The following is a 19,868-nucleotide window of genomic DNA, read 5'->3' on the forward strand; positions in this document are numbered from 1 at the left end:
GCCTCTTGCTCCGGAGGACTGAGTCCGCGACTTCGGGCCCTGAGACTCAGCAGCAGCATCGCGGGGGGGGGGGGACGACACCCTCGTTTCCTCCATACCGAAAGGCCCGAGGACGCGCCCCTGCCCCCTTCGGCCAAGCAAGAAAACCAGGAGGCGAGTTTGGGTTGCGCGATGAAGAGCCGCGCACCTTTTAGGCCGCTCGACCTGCCTGTCTACGCGCTGAGCTTCTGCTGGGGGGGGGGCATAATGAGAATCCGGGCAAGGGGCTTAGTTAGGTGAAGCTGGTTTGCTAAATCGGCAGGCAATAACCCGCGTGATGACGCGGTAGGTCGGAACTGAGGCAGGGGTCCCCAAAGCCCAAAGTTGCCAAGTTTGAAGACGTCTGAACTCGGGTCTCCTGCTGGGGCTGGGAAACTCTCGCCCCTCCCCCCCAGGAGGAGGAGCCCACCTGCCCCTGGCTGCAACCTTTCCCAAGACCTCTGCCTCGCCCACAAAGAGCCCTGGATCCCGAGGGGGCAGCAGGCAGCACCCCCCAATGGTCCTTGGGCCCTCAAGGCTGCTCCGCTGCATCGTGCTCGGCCGGTTGATGGCAAAGCGCCCCAGACCAGGAAGAGGCAGGCCGCCTCCGGACCTCCTGGGCACGCAGAGAGTTGCCCCCCGCCAGGCGCCCGGGTTCTACCTCCTTTTCCTCATCTCGGCAGTCAGGCGCTGAGTGGCCTCAGTTGGATGGGCCCGCGCCCCCCAGAATCTCCAGCCAAGGGGGAAACATGTGTTTCCTCCCGCAGGCCAGTGATTGGGGCTGGGGCCCTTGTGGGAAAGGGGCCCCTCCAGGCGCCTCTCTGTTCTGCAAGGGAGAAGCGGGGAGGGCAGCTAAGAGCTGAACCAAGGAAGAGGGAGGGGCCGGGAGAGGAGGGGGACCTGAGGGGGGGGGCACTCCAGCAGAAAGGGCCTGGGCCTCCAGCCGAGCCCTTGTCCGGAGACCAGCACTGTGCGGGGGGGGGGGGGGGAGGCCCCAGTGCCTGTTGTTGCCTTTGGGTTTAGCAAACCCGCTTCACTCAACTCAGCCCTTGGTCTGCATTCTCATTATGCCCCCCCCCAAGCAGAAGCTCAGCGTGTGGACATGCAGGTCGGGCAGCCTAAAACGGGGCAACTTTTAAGACTTGTGGACTTGAGTGAGCAGCGTCGGGGGTGGGGTGGGGGCATCTGCTCCAGCTTCAGGCAGCAGCCCACCTGTCCTGGCTGCCCCTCAGCTGCCCCCTGGCTTGGTGGTCATCATTCAGTCTTTAAAGCCTGGCTTCCCCCCCCCCCCAATCAAACATCTTGCTGTGGCGAGTAGCGAGGCAGCTCTGGGGGGGCTGTGCTGGGTGCTGGGCGGGAGGGCAGCTGGTGTTGGCTGGTCTCCAAAGGGCAAGCGTGCCAGATTCACCAAGGGCCGAGCGTCCAAAACCTTGAAGTCTGCAGCTTCCGCCCTCCAGCCTCGGAAGTGCTGCGATGAAACGCCAGCATCTGGCTCTTTTCTGCCAGGGGGCTGCAAGGCATTCTTCGCCCCTCTGGCCTCCCTCTCGGTCCCACACACGGACGGCTGCCCCCATTTCCAAGGCCGTTGCCTCCCCCCCCCCCCGGGTCACCTGCAGCCTCGAGAGAAGAGGCCATCACGCAGAGGGCCCTGGAAACCGAGCCCCGGTTGTGGCCAGGATCTGCCTGGTGACCCTTCTGCCTCGGCTCAGAGCCAGCGAATGCTGCCAGCTGCAAAGCCCCCTCCCCCATCTCACCTGCCCCGTCTACCTGCCTGCCTTTTCTTTTCCTCTTCTTTGTATAGAAAGATCGCTCTGTGTGTGTGTGTGTGTGTGTGTGTGTGTGTGTGTGTGTATGTCCCAGCATAACTCTGGAAGGCCTTGAGCAATTTCAGCCAAACTTGGTGCATGTATGACTTACTATCTAGCTAAAACTACCGTGGCACGAACCCCCCTAGCAGCCCTGCGGGTGGCCTTTCAGGGCGAAGGGAGCCCGATTAGGCCAGTACAGGGAGGGGCCTCTGATTGGGCCTGGCCTGGCCTAAGTAGATCGCCTGCCCCCTCCTCACAGCTTCGGCCCGTGTGCCCGGATTCATCACCCGAAGGACGGGACCACCCAACCCAGGCAAAACAGGTGTGGAGGCCCAGCCTATTTCAGCAGGGGGGGAGGAGGAGGAGGCGCAAGGATTTCTGTCCCAGGCCCAGTTTGAGGAAATGGTGAAACGGGGGGGGGGGGGGGCGGGAGAGATGCTTCTAAGTCTCCCAGGTGTCCACAGGTTCCGTTGCTGGGATTTGAAAACGGTGCTTATGGTTTTAAAAGCCTGTAAATAAAATAATTTGAATGCAATTCCTTTTCCTATCTAGTACAAGATCGGGATAAATAAATAAATACCCGGGTAAGGCCAAGTAATCAGCTGGTATACAAATAAAAAAAACCTTCCCCCTTTCAGAGCAGGTTGCTGCTTCTGATACCCCCCCCCGCCCCCCACAAACAGAAGCCACACAGAGCCAGGGACCCAGTTAGCACCAATTTAATGCAGCAGGTGATTCTGCCCTTCCCCCACTCCCAAAGTTGCCCCCGCAGCCAAGGCACCAGCGGCTGGAGGAGGTGGTGTCGAAACACCTTTGGAAACACAACTGAAGAGATCTTGCTGTGGAAATGTTGGACAGGAACCACAGATTCTTTGGTGTGTAGGAAGCACAAAATTACAGCCGGCAACTCAAGCATTTAATCACATAGCAACCAACCTGCCTCCAGAGTTGGCACTTGGGTTCCCCCTGCGCAGAAGAGGCTGCTTGGGCAGAGCAGCTGCTCAGGGGCAGCCAGGCAGGGAGGGAGGGGGGCAGAGGTGGGCAGGGAAACGCCACCCGGGTCCTACCCATAAGTCCCGGGAGCTGCAGGGGGGAGGCGTGGGAGAGGAGGAAGGGGAAGGGGAAGCGGACGGGGCCCAAGGGGTTGCACAGAGCTCCTCCCCACTCAATGCGGAGCCCCATGTTGGGCCGGGAGAGCCACTGGGCAGCCCGGCCTCTCCCCAGGCTTTCACAGCCAGCCCCCCACAAAAGGCTTCGGTCTCCAGCGAGCCAGCAACACTTGGGGGGAGCAGCAGCAGGCGTTCAGGGGGGAGATGCCGGGGCAAATTCCCAGGGAAAGGCTGACCTGTGGCTTTGGCCGCTGCCTCCCGGGTCCAGCTTCCAAAACGGTAGACTCGCACCCACTCCCAGGGCCACAGCAGAAATCGGGCCACTTCCAAAGGGCTCCTTGGTGATTTTCCAGAGGGGGCCAAAGGGCAGGCAAGTCCCTCAAAGCCCAGATTTCCCCAAAGAATAATCCGAGGGAGGATGGCGAGTCTGTCCCTCCAAGGGGGCCCAAGGCGGGAAGCAGTCAAAGGCCCCACATGGGCTGGGCCCCCTTGTGACCCCCTGGATCATCCGGGACTGCCCGGCCCAGCCCTAGAGGGCAGCAGGCTGAGAACCTGGGTCCTTGGAGGGTTGAAGAGGGAGAAGCCGCCCTCCTTCCCAGCTTCTCGGGAGCCCAGGGGGATTTCCACCCCCCTCGAGGCCCAGAACGCCAAGGCAGCCTGAGTCGTCCCCCCCCACACACACACACGCTCCCCGGGGCTTATTCCCCGTCCTTGAAGCGAGTTCCAGGCAGCCCAGCACTGAAGAGGTTAAGCCAAGCAGACCTTGCTTCCTGCACTGGGCCAAGGACAATGGGGAGGAAGCGGATGTGGGGGTCACAATAGCCGTGGCCGGAGCCCAAGACATTCCTCTGCCTCGGATACAGGAGAGGTAGAGAGAGGAGCCCTTGTTGTGCAGTCCCAGTTCTCCCTCCCCCAGCTCCCCCCCTTCGTGATCTTGCCAGGGAATGCCAGGAAGATGGAAGGGAGACTGGGGGGGGGGAGCTGGCGCCAGGGGCCGGACTGCCCACTGACCCCACTGGGGGAAACATTTAGGCTGCCAGCTCGCAGCTCGTGAGGAAGGCAGCTGCCTTGGGTGTTGTATGCCTGCAGTCCCTCCACCATCGCTGACTTAGGGGTCTGCCCCCCCACCCCTGCAAAGCCAGGTTCCCAGGCCGAACCCTCCCCGGGGGCCCTGGTGCTTCAGGGGCGTCTCCCTGGCACAGTTTGGCTGAGGGGCAGCTGCCATCGTAGCCCACCCAGGCCTGGCCGCAGGAGAAGGGCAGGGGGAGACCCGTGAAATTGGTGGCTGCTGCTCTCAGCTCCATGCCCCCCCCACACCCACAGGAAGACAGAAGCAGCAGCCCCCGGGCTCAGCGGGGGACACAGGCTGGACGCAGCAAAGACGCGATGCCCCTGGCAGGGCTCTCAGGGGAAGCCAGGGCTGGACACGGGTTCCAAAACAGCCGACGATGCCCCTGGCCCCCCGCCCTCACCTGCCCCAGGTTCGGATCTCACTTGGAAACAAACTCTAACACGGCAACTGCGGACAATAAATAACAACGGGGCCGGCAGGAAAGGCGCATCTGAGGATTGCAGGCACTTAAGCTGAGCAGCGGGTCCCCACAGTGGAGTCTCAGAAAGTATTGTGGGAGGGGGACGTTGTCCACGGGAGGCCCAGGGTCACCTCATCTGGCCAGCCGGGAAGTTTGTGGAGGGGCCGCGAGGGCCCTCCCTGCCCGCTCATCCCAGGGACTAGCTGCAGGCGGGCACTCCTTCGTGGCGGAAGGCGGGTGGGAGGCCCTGGGCCGGGGGGGGGCAGAGCAGGTGGCCCCCTCGCTGGTTCCCAGAAGAGGCCGGAGGGGCAGTTGCGGCCCCCCCGTGAAGGTAGTGGGCTCCCGCTAGGGCTTCCTGGGCCTCTGTGGCAGGCTCTCCCAGAGGCAACGCAGCTGCTCCTCACCCAGCTTGATCTTGTCGTCCAGCTGCCGCTGCTGGATGGCCAGGGTGGACTTCATGCGCACAAAGTGCTGGTAGTCCTGCAGTTGCTCGGGGGAGACACAGCGTGAGACGTTGGCAAAGACCAGCTGCTCCCGCCGGGCCACGTGCTCCTGCAGCTCCTTGGCGTCCTGCAGCTGCGTGGTCAGCTGCCGCTTCTTCTCCAGGAGGGCCACCTGTGGGCGGGGGCAGAGGAGGGACACCCGGTCAGTGCTGGCCACGCCCGGGGCCTGTTCGGGAGAGGAGCCCCCGCTGGCCGCAGAGCCGGATCCAAGAAGCAGCAGCCCAGGAAATAACGGGGGGCAAACCGGCTGCACTGCAAACTCCCGGCCCCATGGCTGCCAGACTGGACCTGCCTTAAGGCCCCAGGGAATCCGTGCTGTGCGGCCCGGAATGGTCAGCCATGGGCTGGGCACCCCTGGATGAACAGGAAGGCCAGCACCGTGGAAAGGCCAGACTGCCTCCATCTAAAGCAAGAGGGCCAAAGCCTCCCGGGGAGGAGCCACCACCTTGGGCCCCTGCCATTGTTCGGGCCTGGGGGTGTCCCAGCAGACACAGAGTCGGAGTCGCAACAAGGAGCCATGGAGCCTCTGCTCTCCCATGAGCATCCTGCCCAGTAGCCTGCCCCCCGCCCCCTTGAGCGCCCACCTTTTCCTCCTCCTCCTCCTCCGCACTCAGGCCACTGAGGGCGTTCTCCACTCGGGCCAGCCGCCCGGACAGCGAGAGCAGCAGGCTGACCACCTTGTCCAGGTCGCCTATGACGAGGCGGAACTTCTCCAGTTCGTGGGGCTTGCAGGCCCCCTCGATGTAATTCTCCACCTCTCTGCCAAGGGCCGCGTTCGCACTCAGGTCGTCCTGCAGGCTCTGCTGGGCCTCCCGCAGCACCCCCAGCTTCCGCCCAATGCTCTCGATCAGCTGGACCTGCGGAGAGGGGGGTCAGTGGCTGCCTGGGGAGGCAGGAGTCGGGGGGAGTCAGGGCTGCAAGGTGGGGTGTTTTCCAGGGAGGTTCGGTCCCAATGAAAGGCTGCCTGGCTGTGGGCCCAGCTGGGAGTTTGCAGATGGTCCCCTGTGACCCCCACAGCAATGCCCTGCAACGGGGGTGGCGGGGCAGCAGGAGCCTTGAGCCTCTCATGCTCAGCAGTCTGCAGGGGGCAGCAAGCGGCTGGGCTGGACGGAGGCGGCTCACCTTCTTCTGAGCCAGGTCAGGGTCCGGCTCCTCTTCTGAAGAGGCTGCAGCCAGCGCAGAGGGGTCCTCCATTGGGTTCAGCAGCTCAGCTTTGCCCCCCGACAGGTTGAGGTAAGTCAGGCAGGAGGGGGGGGCTTCCCCGCCAGGGCTGGGCTGAGGAGACTTCTGCTGCCTACACAAATAAACGCATGGGGGGATAGAGGTTGGGGGGCAAGAGGCTGGTCTTACATTGTTGTTGGGGGGGGGCGCAGCATCCCTGTAAGGAAACAAAGGCTCCGGCAGCCCTCTCGCCTTGTCCCGTAACACACCTCGCGTGGACTCAGGGCACAGCAGCCCCGTCCTCCCCCCACCCGCCCCCATTTTCTAATCCCAGCCACCGGGGAGGAGGCTGATCCTGGGGCCTTGGTGGAAGAACCAGGCTCCGGGCTCAGCTCTCCCCACGGCCGGTCAAGGGCTGCAGCCAGGGCTCTTGTGGGACCTTTCTGGCTGGCATGGGACTCTGCAAAGCCCGAGGGTGCCTACCTTTCTGGGCAGCTGGGTCCCCTCCCCAGCAGTGACCAGTCCTGCCTTGGCCAGAGGGGGCAGCTGCTTCCAGCAAAGAGGTCGCCCATCACCTCGGCTGCTGACCGGAGTCCAAAACCAGAGCTCAGCACTCCAGCCAGGGAGCGGTCCTTGCCCGCCACGTCTCTCATCAGTTCCTCCGAATTCAGGCGTGAGGGAGGCGGCCCTGATTTGTGACTCTCTCCCGCAGCCTCCTGGGACACGGGCACGCCCTGCGTGGCATCTGGTGGGCACAGAATGGGCAGGCCGGCAGTGCCGCCCTCCAAAGGGACCCTCGGCCATGCCCCAAAGGGAAGAGACTCACGCCAGGTCAGGGGCTGCTCTGAGGGGCTGCCCGTGGACGTCTCCTGCTCCTTGACAGGGGGAGGCTCCTCGGCAGCTGCCCCCTCCTCGGAACTGGCTGTCCTGCGGGCACAGAACCCACCCATCCAATGTGAAGGCCGGGCTGTTCCTTGGCCGAGCTGGAGAGCGGCTGATTTCTTCGGGGGGGTGGGGGGCATTATTATATTATTATTATTATTATTGTTGTTGTTGTTATTATTGTTATTATTATGATTAGATTTGTATGCCGCCCTTCTTGCAAAGGAGGAAGAAGAGGAGAGGCAGGGGGCGTCTTCTCATTGGCATGGCTCCCACAGCCCCCCTTTCTTGCTCCCCCCTTTCTTGCCTCAAGTGGGGCCTGTGCAGGAAAGGCTCAGCTACACGGGAAGCCCTTCCCAACCCTCCACCCTTCTGGCACCGAAGGCCACTTGCCTGGATGGGGCACTCCGGTCGCTCGCCGCAGCCACCAGCCACTCCCAGGTCCTGCGACAGGAGTGGTGGGGGTTATCTCGCTCTGGGAGGGGAGGGGCGCCATCCGGTGCTGCGCCAGGGAGCCGCGGTCTCTGCCCCTCTGCCCCGTCGTGCCACGGCTGCTCTGCAGGGAGGCTCTGGGAACGCTGCCGGGCCGCTTCGAAGACCGGCTGGCCCGGGGCAGGGAGCGGTGGTTGGGGTGACCCCTGGGCTGGGTGGTATTTCTCCCAGTTGGGTGGGGGAGGCCGTGGAGGTGGAGGGCCCCTTCTCCTGGGTTGGCACGGTGGTGACTTTGGGGCCGCGATCTGTGCCTGTGCCGGCTGGGCTCCTTGCTGCTCTCTTGGAGAGACCCCAGCTGGTTCGGTGAAAAGACGGCTCTCCGAATAGGCCCTTCCATGCAAGGGGGCCCCGTGGTGCTCGCTGCGTCCCCTCTCCGGTCCTGCCTTCTCCGTTACCCACGCTGGCTGCTCGCAGTCCCAGGGGAGGGTCTGCATGGAGGGGGCCCGACCGAAAGGAGGCCCAGCCGGTGTGGAGCGCTCACAGCAGGTGCAGAAGGGGCCGGGCCTGGTGAAGGACACCTGGTGCTGCAGGAACTGGCTGGAAGAAAAAGGGGGGGGGAGTTTGCAGACACAAGCGTGGGTGGGGGCTGTTCATCGAGGCCACCTTGCTGTGAGGAGGGGATGGGGGCCTCTTGGCTGTTGGGGCCACTAATTCTGGCCAAGGACACCCAATTCATTTGGGCAGCCAAGCTGGGGGGCTGCCTCAGTGCCAACCGCAAGTGCCCCCCCCTGACAGCTGCTCCTCAAAGATGAGTGACCAGTTGGCCCCCTTCCCTCCCCAAGCAGGCCTGTACTGCCATCAGAACCCCCGACAGGTTAGCAAAGAGCAGGCAGCCCAGAAGCCCCCCCCCCCCGGGGCGGTTTCTGTTCTGCCTGGCAAACGCTTACCTCGCGGTGTGGCTGCTGGCTCTGTTCCCAGCTGGCGGCTGCCATTCCTCCAGGGGCAATTCCTGGGAGGCAGGAAGGGAGGGTGAAGGGAGGGGACGGAAGGGGCCACGGAGTCCCTGCACCTCCTACCTGGGCAGCCAGCGAAGGCCGATCCCGGCAGCTGAGCTCCCCCTGCCCTCTCCCACAGCTGACTTACCGCCTGAAAAGGCCTCCGGTTTGGCCACGGCACCCCCTCTTCTGGGAGCTTCTGCTGACCAGGGCAGCAGCACTCATGGCGGCAGCTCCAGGAACACGGGTGGCGGCAGCGGTGGGCGTGGTGGCTGCTCCGGGGGTGCCGCATTGCACACTCTTCCTGAAAGCTGTAGCTGCAGGCCTCGCGGATGGCGCATGGGCAAGGAAGAGCCCACCAGTGCTCGGCGTCCCCTCCGGGCCGAGGCAGGGACTTACACCACCTCAGCATCTCTGGCGTGAAGTCCTGGTAGACGGGTGGTGAAGGTGGGCACCGGTAGGACTGCTCAAGGGAATGACGCCGGAAGTCCCCGTGCTCGGCGCTTCCCGGCTTCTCTGCCTCGGGGCTCCGTGTACCGTCCAGCCCGCCCTGAAGGGAGCTGGAGGGCCTGGGGGGTGGCGGGCGGCTCGTCTCCTCAAAGAACCTCCGCCGGTCGGCAAAAGGCAAAAGGACAGGTTCTTCCAAAGGCGGCTGCGAGGGCGGCGCTGGCTCGGACTCCTGAGGCTGGAGCTTGTGCTCCGGGGACCAGTGCCAGCGGCTGCCTCCCCATCCTCCAACGCGGGCCGGTGGCAGAGGCCTGTCCCGGGGCGTCCTCTGGGGGCTGCCAGGGGCTCCCTCCTCCCTGAAGACGCTCAGCTCAGAGCCCCACCGCCTGGGGGCCCCCGCCAGCAGCGCAGGAGAGCCCAGGGGTCTGCCCTCCCCCAAGGGAGCCCCAGTGTGGGCGGGGGAGTCCTCTGCTTGTGGGGCGGGCTCCTCTCCGCACACCAGCCCCACGGGACCTTTGGCCTTCTGCAGCTGGGCTTTCCGCCACTGGATCTCATTCCGCAGGTTGGTGGCGAAGCGGTCACTGCGCCGGCGGGTCTGTGCAGAGCGATGTTGGCCCTTCTGGGTGGCGGGGCAGCTACTTTCGGCCTCTGGCGAACGATCTACACAGGGGGCTGCCTGGAAGCCTGGCCGGGGGGCGCTAGCATCACCAAACGCTGGCAGTGGCGGGGAACCCGTCAGGGGCCGGTGGGGGCTCTGGGGCCTCCCCGGGGCCATGCAGGTGCCCCATGGGGAAGAGGCCCCCTCTCTTGCAGTCGGGGGGCCGTGCAGCTCTTCTGCCGGCTCACAGGGCTCCTGGCTGCCGAGGTCCAGGTTCAGCCGTGGCTCTGGAGCCTGCAGGTCCCCCTCCTTCTCCTTGTGCAGAGGAGACACCGTCCAGCGAGGACCCTCCTGGCCACGGGAGGCCTCCAAGGCCTGCAGCTGGGCCACCAGCACCTGTTCTGGGACGCTGTGGCGATGGCCGAAGGGCCCAGCCCAGCCAGGCTCCCAGGAAGGAGGGGGCTCTGCACAGTTGTTCGGCTCCATCTCGAGCCCCTTCTCTCTGGGGGCGTCTCTGGGGCTCTCAGCCAAAGGCGGTGACGGGGGGCTTTGTGGGCTCTCCTTCATCCCGGGGGGAGGCTCTGCGTGAGAGCTCAGCAGGTAATACTGGTCGGTGAATGGGGAGTCCTTCGGGGGGCCTGTGGTGGGCAACTGTCCCCCAGGCCTGTGGGGATCTTGACCGGGGGCGCAGAGGGAGACCTCTGAGCACCACCGATTTTCTGGACACAGACCCCCTGCCTGGATGGAGGGTCTCGGGTCTTCCAGTGGGGAGTTACATGCACACAGACTGTCTTGTCTCAGGGGGGGCTGGGGAGGGGCGGCAGCCGCCTTGGCAGGGCTGGGAAGAGAGCCCGATTGGACGCCGGAGGGCAAGTGGACGCCAGAGCCTGCAGGCTCCCCTCCCGTCTGCAGATAGTGAGGCTCCGGACGCTGGCTGGGCAGGGCGCCCTCCACGGAGCCGGCCTCCTCAGGCCGCAGCGCAGAGTCGGAGGTGCTGGAGCTGGCCGAGAAGGAGCTGTAGGCGGAGTCCCTCTTGCTGTGGTACATGGCCTGGTCAACGGGGGAAAGGCTGCCCTCATAGTAGGTCTGGCCGGCCGGCTCCAGGCTGTCCATGCTCCCGAGGGAGCTGCTCTTCTCTGGGGCGCAGTGGGGAGAGAGGGGGCTCCAGGGCAGAGGCAGGTTACTGGGGATGGGAAGAAAGAAAGGGGAGGCCCCACATCATGGGGGCAAGGTAGCCCCGCCCACCTCCCCAACGCCCTCAGGCAATAGCGCTGGTAGCTCTTCCCACGGCTCTGCCACCTCCCTCGACCCTCTGCCCGCCCTCTCAGGGTCCCCAGTTCGGAATCAGGAAGGGAGCGTCCCCCCGCCCTGGGCTCAGGCCACCCCCTCTCCTCTCCCCCTCGGCTGCTCACCCCGTCTCGCAGCCCAAGTGCCAGGAGAGACTCAGGGGGTCAGCAGGCAAGGTCATGGCGGTGCCCTCAGTCCGGACTTCGGAGAGCTTGGCCAGGTGCCATGAGTGGGGCCTGATGACCGGCACGCTCCTCCTTGCGGGCAGAAGGAAAGGAAAGTGAGGTGGGGGGCAGGAAGCGGGAGAGCTGCCCCTCTGCCCTGGGACCAGGCGCGCCCTCCCCCACCGCCCAAGCCTCTCTTTGGCCCAGGCTGGTCCGAGCCGTTTCCTTCCCAGCCCCACCCCGCTGGATGGCTGCCCCCTGCCTGAGAGACGCGCTCTGGAGTGGGGGGCACCGGGAGAGGCAAGCCGGAGACCGCTCCCCAAGGCATCCCCCGGGGCCAAGGGGCCTCGCAGCCGTCCGTGCGGCCTCTGTCCCACTTCAGCCAAAGGCCATGAACGAAAGCCGCTTGGGGGCTCCTCTGGCTGGAAATGGCCGCCCCGTGGGGGCTCCTCAGTGAGGCCGAGCCACTCCGAAGAGCCCCCAAGCAGGGCAGGGGAAGGGGGCCCTGCAGCCACAGCCCGGCCTCACACCAACCGAGCCACGGACCCAGCAGCTGTCGGACCAGAACCCACAGAGGAGCCCTGTGCACCGCCTGTCCACCCTGCTTCTCACTGCCCCTGCTCCAGCCAGGTTAGCTCTCCCCCCCCCAAAGCCATACACAACCAGACTTGGAAAGGAGAGCCCCCTCCCCGCCCCCTGCAATCTCAGTACACACCTGTTTCGGGGCCACCCTTCGTGAGGCCTGGCAAGGCAGCTGTGCCCAGGGTCCAGCCCAGCCCTGCTGGCCCAACCAGCCCCTGCAGGCAGCCGAGGGGGACTGGAAGTGGCCGGCCCAGCAGGGAGGGTTTCCTGCCTCCTCCAGGCTCCTGGAGCCCGTCCTCATCCTCATCTCCTCCCAGCCAGGAAGCGGTCAGGAAGTGATGTCCAAGCAGATAATTCTGCTGGCAGCGCAAGGCGGCCTCAGAAGCTGAGACCCCAGGGAAGGGGCTTCCTGCCTCTTGGAGCGGGGGGGAGGATCTTCCCCTGGGCCACCTGCCTACGAGGAGAGCCGTGGGTGGGCAAGGAGGGTCTCCAGGGAGGGCGGGCCTGGCGGGGGGGGGAGGGGAAATTCCAGAGTGCACCAACTGAGCACCAGGACTGCCCCCCCTCCCACAGGAAGTGTCTGGGACAAAGAACAGGAAGGATGAGGTCACTGCCAGCTCAGTTTGGGGGCAAGGAAGAAGCAGGAGCCGAGGTGGAGCAGAGACGCTGTGGGGCCCTCGGCATGGCCCCCGCCCCACTGCAAAGGGCTCTTTCTGGAGGGCAGCTGCCCAAAGAGTCCCCCACCCATGCTCCACCCCAGGACAGGACAGGTATTCTGGTGCACCCCCCACCCCTCAGGATGCCCAGCCCAGAACCATCAGGCTTTCTGCCCCCCCCTCCCAGAGAAAGCGAATAAAAGCCCTTCAACCTTCCTGGTTCCAGAATCCCAAACCGATTCGGATCCACCGGAGAGATGGTGCGGATCAACTGGAGAAGCCGAGAGCTTTGCCCGAAGGACTGCAGCGTCCCCCTGACCCCCCACTGCTCCCCCCCTCGGGCCCACATCCCCCGCCAGCCCCACTCTCACAAACAAGGGGGCTGCCATCAGCCCCTCTGCCTGGGGTGGCCCAAAGGGCGTCTGGTCAGGACGCCCAGAAACCCCAGGAGGTCACCTTAGCTCTTCCTGCTGCAAGACACCCCCCCCCCCCCGCTCTCCGACCCTCACTCCCTTCGGCCTCTGCCCGTTGTTACCCTGCTGGCCCCTCGCTTGTTTGCAGCCTTTCACCCAATTCCTGCCACAGGATGGCAGCTGGATGTGCCCACCTCAAGAAGCCCCAGGCACACGTCCAGCCCCCCTCCCCCAGCTGGAAATCTGCAGACTGGACTGCAGCCCACCGGCCCCTTTTGCAGGAAAGCCATGCGGCACGTGTGTGTGTGTGTGTGTGAGAGAGAGAGAGAGAGAGAGAGAGAGTGCGTCTTCTCACCTCCGGAGGATCATTTTGAGTGTGCGGTAGGAGCCCTTGATCAGGATGAGTGCTTCCTGCCGAGAGCCGTAGAGAGGGGTGCCGTTGATGTTCACCAGTTCATCGCCAGAGCGCATCTTCTGGGAGAGGGCGGCCTTCCCCCCATCCTCCACCTGGAGGGGCAGAGACAAGGCGGGAAGGGTCGCCTGCCAGCCACTGCAGGGCCTGGGCCGGGTTCACCGCAAAAACACACCAGAAACAACACATGGTTTGAATGGGCTTTCGCCCTCCAGTAGAGGGGGGGGCTGCAGGAGAGCAGCCGGGAGATCCCCCCCAAGGGCTCCTGCAGGATCAGCCCCCTGCACAGAGCGGCATGAGGGTTGGGGCTGATGCTGCAGGCACCCGCCAGGGCCCGAGACCAAAGCAGGGCTGAGGGATGGGCAGCCCTTCCCTGCTGGTCACATGGTCCACACGCAGAGAGTGGGGGATCCCCGTGGTCTGGCTGAACAAGAGCCAGTTGTGCTCATGGAGAGCCCACGCGGCTGGGCACATGGCTGGGGAAGAGCCGCACCAAGCACCAGCGAGGAGGCCCAGTCCAGCTCCTCTCAGAGACCTTGTGCCAGCGAAGGGCAGCGTGGCTGGCCAGTCTCAGGGATGGGCCACGGGCAGGTTCCACGCGGCAGCCTCTCAAGCGCCCCCACCCCGGCCTGCTTAGACGTACAGGGAGTGCGGAAGCTGCCAGGGAGGGCGGGAGGGGCCCAGGCGCAGGGGAAGGCCCTGGTTTCAAGGGAGCCCGGTCGCCCTCCCTCCCTCCGACGGACTGGAGACCCCGGAATCCCAGGAAGGAGGCTGGCTTCCTCCGCCCACAACCCACGCGTGGAGATCTGGAGGGCTGGGCTGGTGAGGGTCCCCGGGGGGCGGGGCGCCTCTCTCTCCCTGCTGGGAGCTTTTATTTTCCACCCGGTTGCAATTCCAGCAGGGAGCGCTGGCCTGATGCAGCTTTGGTTCTCCAGGCGTGCAGAATAACTTTTGGCTTCTCTGCACAAACAGAGACAAGCTTGCTTGCCCTCCGCACAGCAAGGGAGGCGACTGGAATCCCACCCTCGGCACTGCCCCCTTCCTCTCTCGCTCCCCTGTGGCCGGCGTCCCTCACCTCAAAGGCCAGCCGACGGGGGGGGGGGGGGCTCAGCTGCAGAGGCCTCCCTGCTGCCGACGCTCCGGGCCTGGAGGGCATGGCGGCCTGTGCCCAGCTTTCCCATGGGCTTCCCACTCAAGAGGGTGCAGCCTCTGGCCACAGTGCAGGGAGGGGGCTCCCCGGAGGGAGCAGGAAATGCTGCTTTGGACCCCCAGGCCTTGGACCGTGTCTCCCCACCTGCCCTTCGGCCTAGCTGGGCTTTTCCCACAAGTGGTGCCGTCAACGAAGCCCTGGGGCTCTTTTTTTTAAAAAAAGATTTTTTAAAACTTTTTCTACCATCTTTACACAAACATTCATACCTATACCATAATATCAAAACATAATGATACATTCCTGTCCAAAATGCCATAAACAAATATCCTAAATTTGCAGCTCTTGTACTTTTATCTCCCGTCTGTTTTCCTTCTGTATTTCTTACTCCTTCCCTCTCTCCCTTCCTCTCTTCCTTCCACCTTCTTCCTCCCTCCCCCTCTCTCCCCTGCCTTCCTCTTCCTCTCTCGGGTCCTTCCCTCCGTACCACTCATCCATTTTATAGATGACAGATCAGTCATGCAAAACCCCAACTTCATGTCAATATCAGTGCTGGTCTTAAACTTTTTATCTCTTCCCTTATATTTATATATGTATTTATTTATATTCCACTAGGTAATGTCCAGCCCTATCCTACTACTGCCTCCTCACCTCCGGTTTTTGTTACCAGGTTTAATTTTCAACTTTCTTCCCAATCAGTCGCTTATCTCCCCGAGATTCTCAGGATCTCTTGTAGCTCTTACTTTTAGGCCGTTCTCCTCCCTTACCTCAATTTATATCTTTACTCAGCATCTGTCATTTTTAAATGCCCTAAAATTCTGACCTCTCTTTCCATGTCATATTTCCCTTTCAATTTTGTTACTCAATTTTTTATTGTAACTCATTCTCCATATTCAAACAAATTGCAATCTCATCACTACACTTCCATCTGTTGATTAATAACATTACCAATTTTGAAACATACAATAATAAAGGAAAAAAGAACTAATTATCTAAAATCTCGACAACAACAAAAAAATCCAATTTATAAAGTATATAATCTTATATAATGGCCTTTAAAATTATAACTATACAGCTCTTATAACATTCCAACAATTTCAGTAATTATCTAAATCCTTTTCAACATTAAATCAATTTTATAACCTATACAAATCTTTTATAAAAAACAAATCTTATGAAGAAGTGATTATTCAAATTTTACAACCTTGCAACAATTGACCTACTAGTCTAATTTATATCCCTTCTATTCCTTCCTTTTTCCCTTTCATCATCAAAATTTAATCAAACCATCATGTACCAATCTAATATAGAATTATTAACTTATAAAAAAACCTTTTAACAAGGTAATTATGCGGATTAATTATACACATTTGTGCACAACTAGCAGCGTTTAAACGATTACATGTAAAATAATAAGTCAATTCCCTTCCCCCCCTTCTATTAATCTTCCCCTTTTCATCGATTCTCTTTTGGGTCTCACAAAAATTCCACTTCTTGTAGCTTTTCCCCTTTCAATCCCTTCTCTTAACTTCTTTATTTTTATGGCAATAACCCCCCCCCCCAATTCCTTTTCTTCCTTTTAAGTATATTTTTTGTGTAAGTCTGCTCCCAATTCCTCCTAGTCTCTTCTCCCTATTATGCCCCTTATTTTTTAATGGTTTCTTCTGATACCAATGCTCCCCCTTACTCTTTTCTTATCACTGTAAATCCCAGTGTGATCATTAATCTGGGTTTTTTTGTTTTCAGTCCCCTATTCATCTGTGTAATCTCCTTGTTCTTCATTTTTTTCATTTTCCTTTCCACCATTGTAAATTCTAAGTATTCTTTATGATCTCATTTCATTTCTATTTTCACTTCTGATTTCCAAAAGGTTTTTATGTCTCTATAGATGTATTTTAATATCCCTTCAATTCTTCATAGATGGACGCCTCCATCTTGTCCAGGTCACAATTCACAAAGTTCCTAGATTTTTTAATTTGCAACTTAAGTCCCTATAATCTCTTTGTATTTCAATCCAATCCAGTTCAATATCCTTTTATCTTCTATCACCAAAACACTGCACCATCAAACACACTTGCACAACACACACTGCTTTCAAGCCCTTTCAAGCTCCTAGTTATCTTCTTATGGGCAAGATCATTCTCCAGCTGTCAGCTAATTTGAGCTTTCCACATTCTGTTGCAATGTTTTCTTTTAATCAGCAGATGGCATTATGTTCCCAATACAGTGTTCCCTCGATTTTCGCGGGTTCAAACTTCGCGAAACGGCTATACCACGGTTTTTCAAAAATATTAATTAAAAAATAATTTGCGGTTTTTCCCCCTATACCATGGTTTTTCTTGCCCGATGACGTCATATGTCATCGCCAAACTTTCGTCCGCCTTTAATAAATATTTTTTAAAATAAATGTTAATAAATAAACATGGAGAGTAATAATCTAAATGGTTGCTAAGGGAATGGGAAATTGTAATTTAGGGGTTTAAAGTGTTAAGGGAAGGCTTGTGACACTGTTCATAGCCAAAAATAGTGTATTTACTTCCGCATCTCTACTTTGCGGAAATTCAATTTTCGCGGGCGGTCTCGGAACGCATCCCCCGCAAAAAGCGAGGGAACACTGTATAACAAAACAGCTCTTTTACAAAAGTCTCCAAAATACTTTAAGTCCTCTGGCACTTTTAGGATATTTTCTTCAAATTCTTTATTCTTTTTTGATCTCTTTAACTTCCACAAAGTCAAATTTGGGCTTTAAAACTTGTTTCTTTAATTCTCTCTGTGGTATTTCCAATTGCTAGATAGCCCCTTGCTCCATTTCAGTGTCTCTTTTGGAATTTTAAATTTCTTCTTTTGTCATTAAATTGGTCAAACACTCACCCAGCTTCAGCACTTCTTCACCTCTCTCCAGCACAAAAGCTTAGATCGTATCATCCAGGCAATCCACAACCTCTCCATTTCAATCCTTCCGTCATGGCCGTCCCAGCTAATGGTGGCAGATTTGTCCTCCACAGCTGCTGGCCGAGACGCTGGTGCCAACTCCCTGAGGGGTTTTCAAGCCCCCCCCCCCCGACCACCTACTGCTGCCTCTCTTCTTCAATCCAGTTCCACGTCTCCAAACAGCTGGGATTCGGGGTTTCCCACAGAGTGCAGGAGGTACCCGTAGCACTGTGACATTGGCCATGTCCCCTCCCTCTGGTGCTCCTTCTTCTGCGGAGGAACACAGCCCAGCTTCTAGTGCCCAAAGACCAGGCGAGTGGGGTGGGGGGGGTCCCTCCTGTGCTCCTGGCCACCTAGGGGCTCCAGGCCAAGGAGAGAAGGCAGGGCCCTCCTGCAGGGAGCCATGTGGGACAGGCCCCACGGAGCTTGGAGGCTTGGAGGGGGAAGCAGTAGCAAGCCAGCTCTCCGGAAGGAAGGGGAGAGAGAGAGGCGGCCTTCAGTCCACACCAGCCGGCTGCACAAAGCCATCCTTGTTCCTGCTCACGATTTTGCCCGACAGAAGAAAGGGTCACTATTCCCTGGTCTGGGGTTCTTGGCTCAGGAGGGTGGGGCAGCAAGGGACTCCTGGCTTTCCCAGAGGCCCACATTCCAGACTGGTCAGCCCGCTGGGGACTGGGGCCAAACCACTTGACCAGAGGGAAGGCAAAGATCCCCACGCTGGAACACGAGGGCTGCATTGGGGCCCAGGCCTTGCAGGGGAGTGACCGTAAGTAAACATGCCAGTGCAGAGCCAGGGAGGGAAAGAGGGTGTGGGGAGGAAGCAGCCTTCATGGACTCCCTGGGCAGAAAGATTCTTGGCCTGCCCCCAATGCGGAAGGCCCCAGCAGGATCCCCCCTGCAAGGATGGAGCCCCTCCCAGCAGGGTTGGGGGAAGCTGGGGGCTCGGGGGAGGCCATTTTGGGCGGTGGGGAAAGGGACCCTGGCCCAGCCCCCTGCCCTCCCCCACCCAAGCTGACCCGGTTCTCCCCCGGAACGTCCCGGCCCAGGGGAGCCACTCAGCTGCCCTCCAGGAGCTCCTGCCTTGCCGGCACACAAGGGCAGTTAATCATCCATCCGCTGCCTCGGGGCCGTTACCGCTCAGCACCGGACTTTGGGGCGCCCTCCGGGGAAAGCCTGGCACGCGGCCGACAACCGGAGCAGCTCAGCCCGCTTTGCTTGGGGAAACACGTCCCCCCCCCAGACTCCCGGGGGAATTCCCGCTGGGAGGCGGTGTTGACCCCTCCCCCCGATGGTAATGGCCACGAGCACCTTGTCCGGCCCTCCCGCAGCGCTGCTTTGCCCCGCCTGGGGGACCCGCCGCCCGTCGCCGGGTTTGGGACGGACCGGCTTCCTGGAGGCGGCCCGGGCATCCCTCCCCTCGAGCCACCGCCGCCTCCCGCTCCGCCCACCGCCGTCCCGAGGGGGAAGCGGCCACTTCGTCCCCAGCGGCCCCTCCTCTGCAACTTGGGAACTGCGGGGGAGGGAGTCGGCGGGCTGCTCGCGGGGGGGAGGGGAGGGGGGTCTCCTCGGAGTGCCGTAAAGTTCTGGCCCAGCCCAGCCGCCCTCCACACACACACCGCGGTTCGCTCCAGGCCCGCCGGAGGGGGCGGGAAGAACGAGGCGGGCCGGCGGGGGGAGCAACGCCCAGGCAGCGCGGGGGGGGCGGGCGGCTGGGCGGGAAGGCGGACGCCAGGCAGGCAGACAAAGAGCCACGGCTCCCGCGGACACCCCAGCGCGGCAGCGGCGCAGACTCACCTTGGAGACGATGAGCGGCTCGCCGTGCTCCAAGCCGCCGCGCAGGGTGAAGCCCCAGGGCGCCCCACCAGCCAGCTGCACGTGCAGGTACTGGAAGGAGACCAGCAGGCGGGCGGCCAGCTTGGCCTGCGGGGCCGGGTCGGGCCGGAGTTGTCCCGCAGGCCTCTCCATCCCACCCTTCCCCGGCCCGGGCCTGACCCGCCGCGGGGCTCGGCATCGACGGGACGCGGCGCGACGCTCAGCCCTGCCTGCTGGAGGGCGGACCGGCAGGCGCCCCCGGTGGGCGTGTCGTAGGCGAGTGGAGGCTCCCGGCCGGGCCGGCCCGGCTTGGCCCGGATCCTGCAACGCCCCGCCCGAGGCGCGCCCCCAGCAGCGGAGCCGCTCCGCCTCTTCGGCTGGGCTGCCTGGGCGCGCGGAATCCCGGGCCGGGTTAAATGAGCACGGCGCCGGCCCATCCTCGCCTCCCGGCACGCCGAAGACACGGGGCAGGGAGGCCTTGGGGCGGGAGACGAGGAGCCGTGCCCGCCGCGCTCCCCCCCCGCCCCGTCCTGGGCCGGTGGGGCTTTTGCAGGCGCCTCGAGGCCGAGGGAGGGAGGTGGCCCTCCGGATCCAGGCTGGGAAGCGCCGCGCACCCCCACCTCCTGCGGCCCAGTAGCGGCGGAGCTTCCTGGGCCGGTGCTGAGGGCTAAAAACTGGTTCTGCCACCCAGGCTGCCCTCAGCTGCCAACTGTCTTTGAGTCCCACTGCCCCCCCCCCCCAGAATGCTCCTTTGCTCCCCAACTGCTCCAGAGTGGGTGCCACCGCCCTGGGCCTGGGCCAGGATCTGTGCGGAGGGGGAGGGAGGAGCAGGAAACTCACTGCCACTTCCAAAACCTCCCCTCCCCTCCAGTGCCAGAGGGCCTGGGGCTGCGGGGGTGGGGTGGGCGGGCAGAATGCCGGGCAGCTCTGTGAGGCCTCCCTCCCTCCACCCTGGAGTGACTCCCGACAAGCACCAGGC

The 19,868-nt window shown here is 61.4% G+C and overlaps 1 protein-coding gene across 3 annotated transcripts; it reads right to left on the bottom strand.

Moving 5' to 3' along the window:
- Positions 1 to 2,529: 2,529 nt before the first annotated feature.
- SHROOM4 (shroom family member 4) lies at positions 2,530 to 19,184 on the bottom strand. 3 transcript variants are annotated; one of them, XM_070760093.1, is made up of 10 exons: positions 18,872 to 19,184; positions 12,943 to 13,094; positions 10,898 to 11,029; positions 8,589 to 10,668; positions 8,393 to 8,454; positions 7,407 to 8,042; positions 6,615 to 7,058; positions 6,093 to 6,264; positions 5,555 to 5,827; positions 2,530 to 5,082 (listed from the first exon to the last, which is right to left on the bottom strand). In XM_070760093.1, exons 1-10 carry the CDS (start codon positions 19,040 to 19,042, stop codon positions 4,813 to 4,815), a joined length of 4,392 nt encoding a protein of 1,463 aa, XP_070616194.1. In that variant the 5' UTR covers positions 19,043 to 19,184; the 3' UTR covers positions 2,530 to 4,812. The 3 variants fall into 3 exon arrangements, with proteins under 3 accessions (XP_070616194.1, XP_070616195.1, XP_070616196.1); XM_070760094.1 differs by lacking the exon at positions 18,872 to 19,184 and adding an exon at positions 17,018 to 18,373; XM_070760095.1 differs by lacking the exons at positions 12,943 to 13,094; positions 18,872 to 19,184 and adding an exon at positions 11,652 to 11,875.
- Between the last annotated feature and the right edge of the window lie 684 nt (positions 19,185 to 19,868).

The sequence above is a fragment of the Erythrolamprus reginae genome, chromosome 8, assembly GCF_031021105.1.
Source record: "Erythrolamprus reginae isolate rEryReg1 chromosome 8, rEryReg1.hap1, whole genome shotgun sequence".
In the NCBI taxonomy this organism is placed as follows: domain Eukaryota; kingdom Metazoa; phylum Chordata; class Lepidosauria; order Squamata; family Dipsadidae; genus Erythrolamprus; species Erythrolamprus reginae.